General features: G+C 40.2%; 1 protein-coding gene across 16 annotated transcripts in view; it reads right to left on the reverse strand.

Moving 5' to 3' along the window:
- CELF2 (CUGBP Elav-like family member 2) overlaps positions 1–17,517 on the reverse strand; it is a 555,355-nt gene that overhangs the window by 179,282 nt on the left and 358,556 nt on the right. The window contains exon 3 of one of the 16 annotated variants that reach the window (XM_052681217.1): positions 17,223–17,296. The exons of 14 other annotated variants lie outside the window; for them this stretch is intronic. In XM_052681217.1, the coding sequence (XP_052537177.1) occupies positions 17,223–17,239 (17 nt within the window). In that variant the 5' untranslated portion in view covers positions 17,240–17,296. Of the gene's footprint in view, positions 1–12,662; positions 12,748–17,222; positions 17,297–17,517 lie in introns of those variants that run through there. One more of the 16 variants, XM_052681220.1, reaches the window with a different exon arrangement.

The raw sequence follows: 17,517 nt of genomic DNA on the forward strand, positions 1-17,517 counted from the left end.
TTCAAGGGATCTGTAGGTGCTTAACAAAAAGGCCAATATTTAATTCATGGTTAGGATGAAAGGTGCTGGTGTCAGCCATGGTAAGACATGAATATGTGCATGCATTTATAAATACTGCTATGTATGCAAGGATCACATTTTTCAAAGAAAAAAATGACATACAGTAACAACACCTAAGTTTCACCATGCAGTAACAACACCTAAACTGCTCTTAGGACTGTGTGGCTAAGACAGGCTTCCTCACTCTGGGTAGGCAGATAAAGCATTTCTGATATTTTTCCTTGCGCTGCAGAGCACGATTTTTAAACTGAAGACAACATTTCTGGGTAAGCTGTGCAACACAGAGCAATGTATTTACTGGTATAAGCTTTTCTGATGTAAAGCTGAGGGATAAAGACACCACTGACATAAGACATACTTTGATGTAGCCACCTAATTGCAGTCCCAGAGTAGGCTTGTCTGATGCACTTTAAGCATGTCTCTAAGGCAGAAAAATCACAGACAGCCCTCTGTATTTCTCCTGGTCCGCTCTCAACTTTCTCTTTTTGCTTGACAGTATTAACAACAGGTATCTCTATGGTCCCATCCAGGATAAGATGTCATTAACTCTTTGCTTCCCTTTATACATATGTATCAAAACCATCCTTTCTTGGCTCGGTTTGATTTAGCAATGTTGTTTTTACCACTGTCATAGTACACAATGCTGCTTAAATGGTTGCAAAGGAAGAGACTGTTCTGGGCATGAGGATGCATTAGCAGAGGGGCCAGACCTGATGATCTCCAGACATCCCTCCCAATCCTAGATTCTGCAATTCTCTGATTCTGTGATGAGGTGACACTATAATGGAAACATGATGTGAAGGAGGCTGGTATGGAAGGCTGTATTTGTTGTATTTGGGTAATGGAGCTGGAGTGTATCCCCAGGGCTGTGATGCAAATGTGTGCATAGTGGAGCGATGGGGCTTCCCAAGCTGTGCCCCCAACAGTTTATAACTTGCCTATACAACAGGTATCCTTTATGTTGCAGAAATGGAGAAGCTGCTGGGACAGAGAAGGGGACAGAGGAAAGAAATAAAACTAGACAGATCCCTGAGTTTCCATCAGCTCCAGAATTTCTCCCCAGTTACAGTGGTGAATGACAAGTTTCCTACTGGTTCGCAGAAAATCAACTATTTTGAATATAAAATTCTAGGGTCAGATTCTCAGTCTAGTTAGAGCCTGGCTCCTAGAGCAAACAAATCTACTTATCCTCTTACAGTACCACCAAAGAGACCACAATAAGATGATATAATTTCATAATCCACCTGCTAGAATTATATTTAACAATAGCTTCTAAAAGAAGTATCACCATAGAGCACTCTAGGAAGCTGCCCTGTGCCCTCAACTATCTTTGCCTCCAACTCACTGCAACTTGCTCTGTTCCTCTTAGGCTGCCTGGCTATGGGGTTGGCTCCACCAAGCAGCTCCGACAGTGTGCTTGTGGTACCTGCAAGCTCATGAGCTACTTGCAGATCAGCAGAGAAGCATCTCCTCAGACTCCTGAGAGCTTCATCTGTGCTGGCCCTTGTGTCAGTAGGCATGCACCTGCTCTTCCAAACAGTTCAGCTCCAAACCAGTTATAAACCAGTCAATGTGGGGAGATGACAGCCAATTTCCTCTCTCATCCTTTAGCACCCTATGCTGCCACTGTCCACCAACTTTCGTCCCACAGAGTGCGCAGCTGCATGCAGTGTATGTTATAAAGTGAGTTCCATAGAGCTTGCAAAAAGCAACAGCAGTGACAATAATTCTGGCGAACAGAATTAATTGTATGCTTATTTGTAGGACTGGGTCCACACAGTATAAGCTGTAGCTAAAAATGAAAGAAAATTAGTCAAAATCTGAATTAAGAGAAACATGCATAATTAAGAACAAACAGGCTGTCATAATTTTCAACCTCTGGAATATGTGGAAAATGCTCTATAGAGAATGGGGCAATTGAGCACATCATTTAAAATCTTAAATGCTTTTCTAAATAGAAACAAAGGGACAGCAATCACACTGAAATCCTTTGTAGAAGAAAGTAGAGCTTGTGTACTTGGCCCAAGGAAGCAAGCAACCCCATGCTGCCTGCTAATCAATGGAGAACCCAATGAGAAAAAAGATAACTACAGGAATAAGGGACAGATGCAATGAGTAGCTTGAAAGATCAAAAGCAGGTAAATTCCATTATTACTTTTGCAGAAATATCCAAGAATCATTACGCTGTTTTTACGTAACGTTATTTGACTCCAGGAATTCAAATGAAAATAATTAATAAATAAAAAGTATCCAATTAGCGCAGAAGCATGGGGTACATTCCTACAACTCCAGTTAAAATGTTGCAGTTCTTTCTGCAACCTCATATATCATTTGTATCTTGAATATATTAGCTTTGAGTCAGGCACAAAGAATCACATTATTATCCGTCACATTATAAAAGCAGACTGTGCAAACATGTTGGATCACTCTGGCTGATAAATACAAGATAGGCTGCAAAAATTCAAGTGCAGGACACAAAATAGTACAAGGAATCTCCATATAACATGCTTTTCTTGAACAGCATTTAATTACAGTGTCTGCTTCTTTTCATTTCCCTTCCTCCTCCCATGTCTTGCAGTCAAGCCCTTGGTGTCATGGAGGGATGCAGAGGCTACAGCAGGATGTAATGTGCTCAGGCCCATTCTAACCAAGTGCTGAGCACATTGAGTGACAGCCTCGTCACACCCGAGAGGCAAGGAGCTCTCAGAAAGATGGTTCAGCCAAATGCCAGCACCATCCCAGCCGTGCAAATAACGAGCTGCATGTGATCACATGCTCTGATCCTCTGCTTGTACTGGAAAAAGCAAACAACACATCTACAAATCAAAAATGGAAGCCTTTAAAAAAACAACAAAAATCACCCTCATGTTTCCTGCAGCATCTCAACCATGTACCATCCAGATGCCCCCTTCTATGTTTGCTTTTTTCTTGAAAATCACTGAGTGGTCACTTTGAGGACTGCAAACACATTTATTTCTTAAAATGACTCATGGTGAGGGAGGGAAAAAGAGGGAGAAAGAAAAAAAGTTAGGCCAACTTCATCTAAACTCTTTGCAAATGCATTTTCTTCTGCTTATTGGCTCTACTTCCAAAAGAATCATCCTACTTCCTACATTACAGTAATACTCTCTTCTTGCTGTTAATATTGTGTTCACTGAAATGCTAATATTTTTCAGTTCACTGTCAGAGAGAACTAAATCTACAGAAAGCTAATCTGCCATAAAGTCATGTTTTATACACATGACTACAAATTGAGTTTCACACTCCATGGAAAGCAATCTTCCATCTTTAAGGGTATCATGAGACACAGAATTAGATCTATTCTTCTGGCATTACTAAATCATAAGATGAAATATAATTTGACATGTAAATGATATTGTAAACCCAAGGCAATGAAGCACTGAGAATGTTTTTAGTACCATACTTACTTGTTTGCTTAATATTAAGAGTCTTTTTGAGAAAATTAGTCTCTATTTATAATGGAAACAGCATTACATAAACTTTTTTTCCATAACACAGGTCTTAGCCTAGAGATTGAGAGACTGTATGCATTTATTTCTAAATTGGACATCTAGGTTGAAACACATGCTTCTCATCTCCCAAGCTCCAGCTATGTGAGCACTGGGAGTCTGTCACAACTAAAAGTTCTATTTCAGACACTCAAAACCACATTTTTGAAACCGGATGGCATTTAGAACTGTTTTCACTAGTCAAGTTTCCAAACAACTTAAAAATAAATGGGTTAATTTGTTTTTTTAATTTACACTGGGAACAGATTTTGGTCACTTGATCTTGCAGAAACAAGCATAGGAGTACTGGCTCACAACATATTTCACAGGCTCATGGAGATATCTGCTCCAGTAAAAGCAAGTGCTGCCTGCTGACAGTACTAGATGTTACCTTGGAAGATGGAAATGATCCCTCCAGCAAGGCCCTGCCATTTAACTGCCTGTATTTACAGTCCCACCGCAGCAAAGTCTGCGGGGAATAAAGGGGGGGAGAGGACGTGGATGATCAACTTCTCCTTGTAAACCTTTAACTCAGAATACCTTAGCACAGTGCTGTCCTCTCTTTCTGCCATCAGTTAAAACCTTCCAACATTCATATTCCATCATTGACTAGCTCCCTTCCTTACCAATCTAATTCAGTAATTCCAGTTTAAGCCAGAAAGGCTTTTAACACCCCTTCAAATACCTCAAAGGAAAAAAAAATTTCTAATGCCTTTCCAACTACATAATGCACAAAAACAAGAGTATCAGCATCAGATGTGTTGCTGTTCAAAGCAACACAAGTGTCCCTCTGGACTCATATTGCCCAAGGTTACTACAAACCCTCTTTGGTGTTTCTATTTACTTCTTTTTAACCCAGAGGTGCACATTCCATCAGGGCCAACTTCTCTGCTGTATTAGCTGTCTTTCATGTCCCCATCCTCTTCCACATCTCTAGGAGAAGCAATCAGACTTGGAGTGTGTCTACAAGGCAAAGGGGCACGGTCCCTTCTCCCAGCAGAGCAGGCTCCACACTCAAATGCTGAGCACCTCTGTGTGTAATGGGGATACTGTGTCAGTAATGCCTTGTAAGCCACCTTCCTGACTGGTTGCACTTTAACTTCCCAATGCAGGACTTCCTCCAATTGCCTTCTAAAAAAGCACTACCTTGCAGTCTGCTGTGCTGGGTAATCACAGGAAAGGGACAGACCGATGCCACTCTTCAGTTTACCAAAGAGAAAAGGGAGAAGCAGTCAAGATCACAAGGCTTAGAACCAAGATTTGCCAGAAAGAAAAAAAAAATGCTACAAAAAGGAAAACAAATATAAAAATGATGGCTAAACCATTTAAGGATATATCATATTTTCCACCTGGTTAAACTCTTTTTATTAGTGGCTGACTAAAGCGTCAATCATCATCTGGAAAGGTGCCTTTTTGCATTAACTCCCAAAGAAAGGAGTTACTACAAGGGCACATACTGATAATGGCTTTAAACTGAAAAAAGAGAGATTTAGATTAGATGTTAAGCAGAAATTCTTCTAGGCAGTGAAGCACTGGCACAGCTACCCAGAGAAGCTGCGGATGCCCCATCCCTGGAGATGTCTGAGGCCTGGTGGGATGGGGCTTTATGCAAACTGATTTAGTGAGAGAGAGAGAGGGGTTAGGACCAGATGAGGTCCTAACCTTTAAGGTCTCCTCCATCCCAAACCAGTCTGTGGTGGGACCTAAACCAGTCAATAGGGTTGAACTAGACGATCTCTAGAGGCTCCTTCCAGCCCCTACAATTCTTTTATTCTATTCTATGACTCTATTCTAAGAAACATATCTGCAGTTTGATAACTTCTCCAACAAAATATAAGGACGCCCCTACTTTTGGAGATTATTCCAAGTCTAAACAAAAAATCAGCCAGGAACCCTTTTGGTTGCAAACTGAACTGTGAAACTCAAGCTGCTCTCCAGCACTGACTCCTTGATCCTTGGAGAAATCAGCCCAGAAGCCAAGCAGAGCTGATGCCAATCACTGTAGGTACTTCATACATTTCCATTGATGGAATTGTATGTCATGGCATCCATATCACCACATACATTCTTTTACATGGAAAAGTAAAAGAAAAAATATTGCTAATTGAGACAGAGAAGCACCTTGTGGCAGACTACCATGTGGTGCAAACAGCTCTTTGATGTTTATATAATGTATTTCTTCAAGAATAAGCAAGCTCATTCTTTCATTAAGAGAAACACTTTGAACTTAAAATAATTCCTTTCATCAAAAGACTGTGGAACATTTTACAAAGATGGTGAAGTATTAATAGTATAGTTTTATGCAGCGAGAAACTGAGTCCAAGAGAGATTAAGGGAGTTACTTGAATTTGTCAGACAGCTAGAAATAGAGTTCAGTTATTCTGTTATTCCAAATCCATGCCTCAAACTACCATACTATGCAGATATCAAAGAACATTTTCAAGCCAAAAGGCGTAGTTGTTCGACACTCAGTGAGTTCTTTGCAGAAGTCTGAAGACAAACGTGTCTGAACACAAATGTCTAAACAAGATCCTGAATACATCCAATCAAACTTAAAAGAAGTTGAAGCGACTCAGGTTTTTTTTTAATTTCTTAGGGTTAAAACTCATTCTTCGCCTCTGGGCAAGAATATATTTTGCCTGTGGATGTTATTAATGTATACGTATTTAGGAACAGAGACAGAGCACTGGAGTGCAATGTTCTCTGTTAAATGTGTGTGATACTTTATATGCAGGTCTTCCATTCACATGCAAAAGAATTAAAGAAGTAGAATTGAAAGCAGGTCTTGGAAAAGCAAGTGGATCCTAAACTCAAGTTGTTCTAAATCTGAAAGACAATGCATGCACTCTTTTCTATTAGATTTTAAAGAAAATATAACCTCAGGACTTGTTATGAGGAGTGGAATGAGGGCTGTGAACAAGAAGAGGAAACCCTCCCTAAAGCAGCTCAGCTGTTAGTCTTTTAAATTCTTTCTGCTCACACAGAACTGCTATTTTTGTGCCCCAGGTCATAGAATAAAATCCTGGGTTTTGAGAGCATGTGAACATGAGGGGACAGAAAAGGAGGCAAAATGGGGTTGCAGGCAAAGATGAGGGCAATCACATCACATGCTTTATCCTGCATAAGAGAAAGAAAAACCTGTGAGTCTGGCTTTACAGCTGCAAAACTTCAATCAGCAGAACTTACTCTTAAGCAACAAGTTCAGATCACTGTGATTATGAAGATATAAAAGTACTGGTCTTCTATGAAAGAAAGTTAATCTATTCCCTCCCACAACCTTGTTTATCCTCTTCCAATGTCAACTGCATTCAAAACAGTATATTTTACACATTTTTAAGAGTTCAAATATCTCCTTTTTTTTTTTTTTTCTCTTTGCACAATTAGCTTCAAGATAACCTCAGTATTTTGATGAGTGGGCTGAAGCACAGCCTGCAGTCCAGCACCCACTATGGGTATCAGAGCAGCTTTGCTACCTTACCGAAAGGATCACATACATTCTTCTTCCGAATGCAACATCTTTCACAGATGTATTACGATTTGATAGCGTTTTTCAGGTGCAGTTGGGAATAACTGATAAACACATCAGATCAGAACCATGGTTTCCTCTGATGATTTTGGCACTTTTCAAAGGAAATTTCTGGGAAGACTACAATAAAAAGAGGGAATTAGTAGCGTAAATTATGAATGCTGAGATGTCTGGGATTCAGGATGTTTCTCAGCTGCTTCTATTTTCTCCTGTCTGTGTTCCTCACAGAGCATGCATGAAGGCTGCAGCTGCAGCCTCCTTTATCTCCCTGGCCAAAACTCTCAGGAAGAAAATCCCATCTACTTCAGGCTATAAATAAATAAATTTCTTGATTCAAATAGAGACATCATAACGCTGAGAAACACAGCAAAACAAAAACGCAATCAGAAAAGATGCCACCTTCTTTTCACAAGTCTCTATTCTACTTGTTTCAGTCCAGTTCATTTTTATTCATGCCCATCCCCTTTCAATAAATATTTGTCTTGCATTTGTCAAGATTTATATTTAAAAAATGAAATTCTATTTGGGGTTTTACAGTACGGGAGGCTATTATATATACATTATCCTTATGTGCATGATTGGGGAGAATAGCTGATTTGTGAAGTTATCTATTATGGGGAATAATCAAGATTAATGAGCCCTATGGCGCTTGCTGAATGCCTCCAGAGATTTATTACTCAGGTTGTTCGTTTTTCTTGTTATGTTGGTCCTGTCAAGAGTCCTATAACAAATGCAAACACAGACGTGTATTAATTGCAAATGCGGAACAAGGCTGCTGTGATGTTACTAAATACTTGCAACGCTGCTGTTCCTACAGCCGTGAGATTCCTTATCTGCCTGGTTTCTGATGAACTTTCTATTTTGGCATACATTGCAAGTTTTTTTCATGCCTAAAAAGATAAAGGGGGTGAGAGGGATTAAAGAGGAATGGGAATTCTGTGTCATCTTACTCTTAAGAATGAAAGTTATGGACAGAATGGCCTGAGAAATCCCTGGGCTTTTCAAGCAAGGCTGTGTAGTCAACTTCAGAAGACCTCATTTTATTATAGGTGCATTACAAAACAAGACTTTTAAAACCTCCTGTTACTGTGAAATGAGATAAGTTTCTTAGGAAACATCTGAGCTCTGTTTTGCTATCAGACCTGTCTGTGGATGCCATTACGACACACATCTGTCAGGATGATAGTTCTGCACTGGCTGACATTCCTGTTTATCCAGAGAGGCATTCGCTGCCAAACTCCATGGTATCAACAGGAGGATCACTCTGACCCCTGAGCCTATTAAGCTATGCAGTAGAAGTTCAGTGTACTCTCTCTCCTCTATTGTATCACTCCACCAATTTCTTCAAGCTGATTCCAATCAGGTATCACCACACTTAACAAATACCACTCATCCTAAATGCATACATTTAAATTATTTCAGAAATCCAAGAAAGGCTTTTGGGAAACAAACAAACAACACATGTAGCAATATTACCTTAAATATTCCCCGCACTGAATCTTGAGTTCAAGCAATGCAACACTGACCTAAATTAATGACAAAACTGTCTGTGGATGCCAACCAAATACACAGTGTGTGCATCCCTGTGTCACAGTCTGCAGCTTTACTCCTGAGGGAAGTGATCACTGTGCCAGCTTTCTTCATTACCACTGATGTGGACAGGCACCTTCGACATCTGAGCTTTCTCCTGCGGGATTTGCACAAGGGCCAGTTTCTAACCGCAGACATTCACCAGTTTCTTCCACATTCTCCAGTGTGAGCTTAGAGCAGAAGTTGTAGAGTTTTTGTGTTGACACATTCATACATTAAAACACATTTCTACCTTCCAGGCAGATGTTTTTCTGATTCACTACGCTGGCATAAACACAGAATGTGTGGGATGTTGCTAATAGCTCAGCTCTATTAATGTACAGGAGGGTATAATAATGGTAATAACATAGCAGCAAACAGTGATATCATCAAAGTAAATGGAGCTTTTCTCTCTCAAACAAGCATGGTATGTGAGGACCTGGAATGACCCACCAAATTCTTCGCAGGTGGGAAAGAAATTCAATAAAAGCTATTAGTTAAGACAAATTGGGTACACCTTCAGGTTCAGAAGTCACCGTGATAGAGTTCAACAAAATCTGGGAGAGCCAACAGAAAAAAAGAAATCCCTGAGCTCTTTCACCATACTTGCACTTATTTTTACACACATATTTTCTGTGGGCTTCTGTGCAAGACAGGACACTAGCTTAGATGGGCATTCAGTCTGGTTCTGTTAAGCTGTTCATATCCTTTTACGTAGCTAGCCTTGAAGTTTAAATAGCTTTAAACAAGATTTGATCCTCTTTTTAAAGCCATATCCTAAACTATAAGAGATCATAGCTTGTCTAGTCAGCATTGCTCTTGAAACCCACTGTCTCTGACCATAAAAACTCAAGTCCCACACCCTCTGCCTATTCCCCACTTCTTACTTGAACGACTCTCCATATTCAGAAAGCACACCCACTTTTTTTGGACAAGAAGCTGCTCTGTCTTTGCAAAGTCTTCAAGTATGTTTTTGAGGCACTGTAGTAGTATTGGCAATAGTAACAACCACCCCAAAATGATAAATGTAGCAGGTCCTTTGATCGGACTGAAAAGGATGTTTTTCATTAAATAACTACATGCACCTGCTTTCTCTCTGATGAGAAATCAAATATAGAAGTTTGTTTCATTTAGGTCTGCAGCTTGTGCTCAAGTAATTTGCCATTCTTGGGGGAACAGAGTCGTGCAAGATTTAGAAATACAAATTAGAGATTCAATCCTGACTAGTAATCTGCTTTTATTTCTCTCAACATTATGGAAAATAATGCAAAAACCTGCAGATATGCAACAAAGAAACAACAGCACAGTCCAAAATGTTTTTTTCAGAAGTCAAGTCAAATAGATGTGTATTTATTGGCAGACTTTTTTTAAAAAAACAAGAAAATATGCTATTAAGCAGGTAGAGAACATGGATGCAATTCTTTGCCTTTGGGTGTTACTCTATTTTGCAATGAAATAAGTTTTTGTATACCTGCTAGTCAGACTGATAGGTGCTGTCTGAACAACAATTTCCCCATTTCTTAAGTGTTAACCATTTGTAGCAGTAATTCACATAACTTCAGGGAATAAGTTAATGTGAGACAGCTATTGGAGAGAAGACTCAGATATATGCAAAAACTGAGACAATCAGTTCTTATTTTTGTGTACGTTAGCAAGTTTGGGAAAAACCTATTATATTTGTTAAGGAAAACTGGAGCACAGCAAGTCTCCCTGCAACTGTTAGCAGACTGCCAAAGAATTACAGATGTCCAAAAGACCAAGGCAATATCACACAGTCACACAGGCAACACCAAAAGGGCAAGATGTCATGCAATGCCAGATACCCCAAGTCAAAGGCTACAAGGAGGGCAAGAATTCCTTCAAGTCCCACATAACAGCAACAACTACAGCTGTTTTCTTTAAAACATCTTCTTTCAAACATTTTTCAGAGATAATTCCAAACAAACCACCCTTGATAAAATGGTAAGGGAGTATCTGGCATGCAAAGAGCTGAGCTCTGCGTTCTCAAGAGTCTCCCATGGGCATTGTGAAGGTTCGTGGGGGGAGCTTTCTCTTCTCCAGGCTGAAAAGGCCCAGGTCCCTCACATAGCCCAACACTGAGAAGACAACAACCAAAATTAACAAGTTAAAATAAGTGTATTTTACTGTCAAAAGAAGGACATTTTATTGCGTAGAAGGAAAAACTTTTCCCTGTGAGGACAATCAATCACTGGAACAGGCTGTCCAGAAAGATTCCCCTCTTCATATTTGGAGGCTTTCAAGGGCTGCCTAGACCTAGCCCTGAACAACCTGATCTGATCTTCCAGCTGACCCAGCTCCAAGCAGCATGCTGGACTCCTGAAAGACCTTCCAACCTGAGTTATCACCTGATCTCATTACTACTGGCTGCAGGAGCACTTAGTCATACTTTCCAAAGATGAGATCTGATAATGGAGAGCCTTAACATCACGATGGGAAGAAAATAAAATCTCAGAGCATATGTAAACAGTCAGTCAGGGTCAGCACAACCTTACCTGTTCCGCACAGCAGCAGCTTAGTCTCATGTTACAGATAGAGAGCATCAAGGTCTTTTGGTTCTGATAAATTATGAACCATCTAATAGTAAGCAAAGAGCACCTTCCACGCAGAGACACAATGTCACTGAAATGTCTGATATTTCATTCAGAAATCTGTCCTGCTTTACCACAACTGGTGATTTACATCAATTAGGAACTGAGGTTTTTGCTTTCTGCATATGGCAACATACTGGATACAGAAATGGGTGATGGACAGTTTATAATGGCTGATGACCTAGACATCCTAAAAAAGCAGATACTTGACTTCTCTGCACCAGAATAAAAAAGGAATGTATAATTTACACCAAACTGCAAACTCAGCTCATATTTTAAATATATGGAAATCATTTCTGCATTTCACATAAGAGTTGGTATTACATATGCACTGTAAAGATCATAAAAACGAGGTAACGTGAATTTGAGAAGAAAGTTCCTGCACTAGAACTCTCCACCCTCTAAGAGAAGGGATGAAATGTGAATGTACAAAGTGTAAGTTTTCTGGAGGATCTGTAAGTGCCATTGAAGTCAGCCATTCACAGACCCCTTAGCTCTGCTTCTGTAAAGGAAATTACTGCAGACAGAGAAAGAAAAAACTACAGGAGTGAATGTTAAATGTAGTTAGGAACCCACTTCCTGCCCTAACACAACTTGAAAGACTGAGACCAAATTATAAACAACCTGGAAGAAAAAATACAATTTAGTAGCTGTTTGGCAGTTTAATCCCAAAGTTTTCTCCATATTTTCAGGACTATGGTGAGATGATCAGACATCATGAGACAACTGATATAATAAATAATGTGCTTCAAAATCCAGAAACCCTCATTGAATACCTCAAAATTACAGCTAATTTCCAGGTATACAAGTCAACAGAGTTAAAAAAAACCAAACAACGAACAACTTCTTGGATTCCCTCAAAGAAATTTCCCAGAAATCTAATCACACAAATCTAATCCATCTATTTGACTATTTTAATGCTTTCTCTACAATTCATACCTGAAGGTGATACTATAGAGCTGGCAAGATTGACAAAGGAAAATGTAAAACACGTGGCACTAAAAGTGTAGAAAGCCCATATTCATCAGAAGGGAGTTTTGTGTAACTCCAGAAGAAGACAAATAGCTGACATGAAGATTATTCATGTTATTTTCATGGGTTATTCAAATTGACTTCATGTCGTTCTAAGCTCTGGAGGCTGGAAAATTGTCATTTGTTATCATGTTTTAAGAACAACTGATGACCAGTTTGGCAGGCTGGCTAACTGCTGATGGCTTCTGACTGTTTGACAAAGCTTAATCAATACCTCTAAATATTTTTAACAGGCAACTGTAACAATAAAAGTGAGCAATTAGAACCAGAGAATGGTGAGCCAACAGATACAGAGGGAACAGACATAGAGCCCTGACTGCTTGCAAACAGTCACAACCTACACAACGGCCCCCTTACCTTCACAATACACATTGAAAAATGGGTATTTCCAAGACCAACTGAATGCTCCAAAAGAAATGTCTCTCATTTATTTCCATGGGAACTACAACAGATACAAAGAGCACAATAACACTACTTGATAGATTGAAGTCTCAGTTACAAAACACCACTTTTTAACATGGGCACCACCATTAGCTATGCATTTTTGCCAGTGATGAACAAGAGCCTGCATGCTGCGCTTGTAAAAATCTGCACTGCTGGAGGTGACCGACTGCAGAAACGCATCATCCACCACCTCACTGTGCCCACATCCACTGTTTTGCCTCCACAAATGTTCAGCAAGTGTAGAATGTCAATGGGTGCACTTTTTCCCCCTACAAATGAATTCAGTGATACAACTTTGCCTTATTCTGTGTCAGATGCCATTCTATTAGACTACCCCTGTGCCGCCATGTGTCACATGGGAACAAAATGTAACACAATATTGGTGGGAAGGTTCAACCTGTACTGCCATGCCACTGACATCTGTCTCTGGGCCAACATCATGGGTCAACATAACCAAATAGGAGTCATTACTTAGCATCATAGAGTCATTAAGGTTGGAAAAGACCTCTAAGCCCACCTAGTCCAACCATCAACTCATCACCACCATGCCCCACTTCCCTTTTGGAACAGCCCTCATACTTCACTGCTTTCCAGAGATGCTTAAGAACAATACCTAAAAGCATTACTGCACAGATAAATATGGCTCATAAGAATCTAGTACTCCTTTTTTAAAAGACTGTTTGTTCCACTCTCATATCACACATATATTCATATCCAGGTATGTATTAGTGCTCTACTTTCATGCTGTATATTGCAGTTTTTAGAGCAAACACCATGCTGATCAGAATATGGCCTTCTCTTTTAACTTTGCCTTCTTTCTGCAGGCAGATTGAACACAGAAGTGTTATGGATTGTGAATCCTCGGTGAGCCCTCAGCTGTGTTTCACAAATGGGAAAATTAAGGCACTAAAAGCTCAGGCTGGTTTCATTGAGCCCACAGTAAATGTCGCATTAGTAACCCAGCCACTTTTCCCTCCTTCTACCATAAAGAATGAGAAACAAGGGGACCAGATTGCCCTGTCAAGGATGCCTACCTCTCCTCTGACGTTTGCATGACTTTAGGGTAAACTTTTCAGTATCTCTGAGGCACAGAGGGCACAAAACCTATCTTCTGCCCTCAGTGTATACACAGATGCCTCTGTGGAGAGGTAGCATTGCCCAGACAGCTCTTTCACCCTCTCAAAATCTGACTCTAACCTTGCAGAATTTTCTCCACTGCCATACACTGAGACAAAAAAACTATTAAATCTGGAAATATACCCGTAAGAGGCAAAGTGCTAGGTCACCAGCAGATAAAGGAATAAAAGCAGGACTCAGCTGCCAGCCCTCTGTTTCAAATGCCAGATCATGTATTTTTTAAATCCTCTTTAGCTTCTATATTCATCTTCATGCCAAATGGTACCATCTGACTGACATTTTTGACCTTTTCTGTATAGGAAGCTATGCAGGGAGAAATGGTGGGGACAGTCATTTCAGTACACACTGAGCTCCTAGTTTTTAAAATCATGGCAAGAAGTGAGATCCACTATGAAGGTGTTAAATAGTTAAACAAGAAAGAATGGAAAACTAATATCCATTGAAAATCAAGCCTTTTGTTTCACTTGTTGGAAGCAGAAATTTTCTTATCTAATCTTGCCCATTAGTTAAAGGCAGTAAACGTAATTCTCAATTTTCTCAGCAAAATTTATGATTTCTGTCACACTGCGGACAATAGACATTTCTTCTTTCTTTCAGGTGGCTCAACAGGCAAAGAAAAGAAAAAATTCCTAGAAAATGTCTGCCATTACTGAAAGAGGAAAATTGTAAAAGTGCAGCAAAGTCTTCAAAGGGCAGCTGGAGATTCTGAGTGAGAGTTCTGAGCCTGGCACACACAGGTCAGTCGGCACTTCCAGAACCTGATGCGTGTTTTTCTGGGGAGATGAAATAACTGCACAAGAACATGGTGCCAGGCACTATCTGAAACAGTTTCTCGAACGAAATGTTAGAGAAAGAGCTGGAAAATGTTTTGATCAAAGTTGTTTTCTCTACACTTGCTATAGCACAGACAACGAGTGGAAATAACCCTGGCTTTGCAGACGTGCAGTAGTACAAAATTGGCTGGAAGCAGTAAATAAATTTGAGGGCTTGGGGTGCTTTCCTATCATTTTGGTGTGATTTTTATTTTTTTTTTCTTCTTAAGTAAAATACAACCTACACCCGGAGGCTGTGCTCAGCTTGAATGCAATTCAACTAAATTCAGTGGGGTGCTAATATTTCTTCCTTGTTTTAGGATTATGACAATATCCAGTAACAAAACCCAAAAACACACAGTCAATAATCTTCAGAGGACCCTAGGGGCATTTCCTTCATCCACTGGTAAACTGAGGCACAGATTTAAACTAATAACATAAGAAAGCTTTCCTAAAGCTTTGTATAACCTGCAGATAGAGCTGCAGTTAGGGCAATCAGGCAGCGCTCTGTCATTCATTATCCTGCAGGCTTCACATCACAGACAGCTTCCCAAAGAGTCACACTCGGAAAGATAAATTTTCATAGCTTTTATTCATTTTCAGGACTGGGGGTCCTTGTATACAGTGACCAAAGTAAAAGATTTCTAGCCTACCAGATGAGCAACCTGTGAAGTATTCATAAGTGGAATAACTTCAACGTGTATCTCTTGTTGCAGACCTGGGTCAGAGCATTTGTCCTGAGGTGAAGTGGAATAGGCACAAAGAGCTGGAGATGCTGGTTTCAGTTTTCAGTGCTACATGTGGCATGGTTATCACAGTCTTCCTACTCACCCCATCCTTTAAATACAATCAGCTCAATTTATTCACTGCTCAGAACTCTACAGACAAGGAATTCATTCCTTTTGTCTATGGTGCCCAACTCTATATGACCTAAATCCCTTGCTGGAGCCCTTTAGAGTTATCATAAAACAACAGCTTTAATCTGCCTTATCCAGTCCTTGTGAATGAAGCTTTAGAGGGTATTTTTTTTTTTGGCCAGCTCTGCCAACTAGATACTTCATAAAGTGAAATAGAATTTCTGCTTCCTTCAGGGCACCTGCTTTCAATTACAGGAAACATACGGCACCTTCAGATTTTCAGCTTTCAACATCTGTGCTTTCCAGGTACAATTTGTTGCATTCAAATTACTGCTAAACCTCCAGAATGGTGTCTGGCTTTCAGGGGCATGCTTGAGAAACACTATAGATGGACCGAAAGTAATGGTATTTGCAATCGCTTTCTAATGACAGATTAATGACTGTTCTGAACAAATCCTTTAAGCTGCTCAGCAACCTCAGTCCACTCCTCTTGGAAGACCCATTCCACCCGAGCTCACTTAGAAATGTTATCCTTCCCATATAGCAGATGTACCTACTGACACTCCTATCTACCAAATACACTAGCTCACACCCTAAACACATTCTAAAAGGCACGCTATCACTAATTCCTTTAATAAGGAAAATTAACAGCCTATTACAAACTGTCAGCCACAGTCATGCTGGGATGAGCCGGTGACCACTACAGATTTGATTTCTTTTTCTGCCTCTGCAGAATTAATACATAAGTCAAGTCTATATGGGGTGTCTTTTGCCCTCCCACCTTTTCACAGAATCATTAAGGTTGGAAAAGACCTCTAAGATGATCTACTCCAATCACCAACCCATCACCACCATGCCCACTAACCTACGTCCCTCAGTGCCACACCTGCCCTTTTTTTGAACACTTCCAGGGATGGTGACTCCACCACTTCCCTAGGCAGCCTGTTCAGGACATCTAAGCATCCCCCAGCATTTCTACAGGCTGGCAATGAGTCATAGGACCTTGAATGCCCACTTCCTGGTCCACTGATTGCTGGAATCTCAGTTCAACCACAGTCCATCATGCTCTTTTTAGGTTACAAGTGCACAGCTAGCCCACTGGCTCCTTGTTTCAGCCATCACCACATCTCAGCTGTTGTCTCCCAAAACATGATAACTAAAATGTAGCTTGCTGACTTGCTATACCTAAGGAACGCAAATCCACAGATTCAAAGCTCTACCCACAAGATAGATAAGGAGAAGTAGCAGAGTGAAAGATGCACACTGTTGCTAAAGGGAAAAACAACAACAACAAAAAACAACAGGGGAGAATACTTTCTAACTAGACCTGCAAGAACTGATTTTTATTGATGAATAAGAGAAATGCAGCAGCACAGGACGCACAGCAACACAGTCTAGAAGATCATTTCCAGTCAGATATTACCAGGATCAAATTCAGTAGTTTTACTAAAAAGTGATCGTAACAATAGTATGTAGGTGTTTACATTACTTATGTTTGTATTTTTTATTAAGTAATCACAATTTAGTTGTATTATTTCCAATCATACAAGGAAAGGACTATCCTTCTGCTTATTGTAAGGAAGGGGATTCAGCTCTAGTGGAATTTCACTGAACTAGCCTAGCATGTCTGGAGGTCTGCTATGGAGGGATGTGCGCCGCATACTCACCCCTCTCCTGGTTGCATGGGCCTAACACTTCATGGGAGAGCAGTTCAGAATATAGTAGAAATCAATTACAATGCCTGGAGAAATCAAAGAGGAGCAGAATAAACTTAGAAGAGGAAACTGGGAAGCAACTGATATTGCTTACCTAACGTAAGGAAATTTCCCCAAATTAGTGCCATATGAGCCTCCCCAAGGCCTACAGTCTTATCCCTCAGAGCACGCCCATTTTATGCAAGCTCGTGTCACAATAATGAGCAGAATGTTATCAATCCACAGCATGGCAAATGTCAGTCTGGGT

The sequence above is a fragment of the Tympanuchus pallidicinctus genome, unplaced genomic scaffold (genome assembly GCF_026119805.1).
Source record: "Tympanuchus pallidicinctus isolate F22 unplaced genomic scaffold, pur_lepc_1.0 scaffold19, whole genome shotgun sequence".
NCBI lineage: Eukaryota > Metazoa > Chordata > Aves > Galliformes > Phasianidae > Tympanuchus > Tympanuchus pallidicinctus.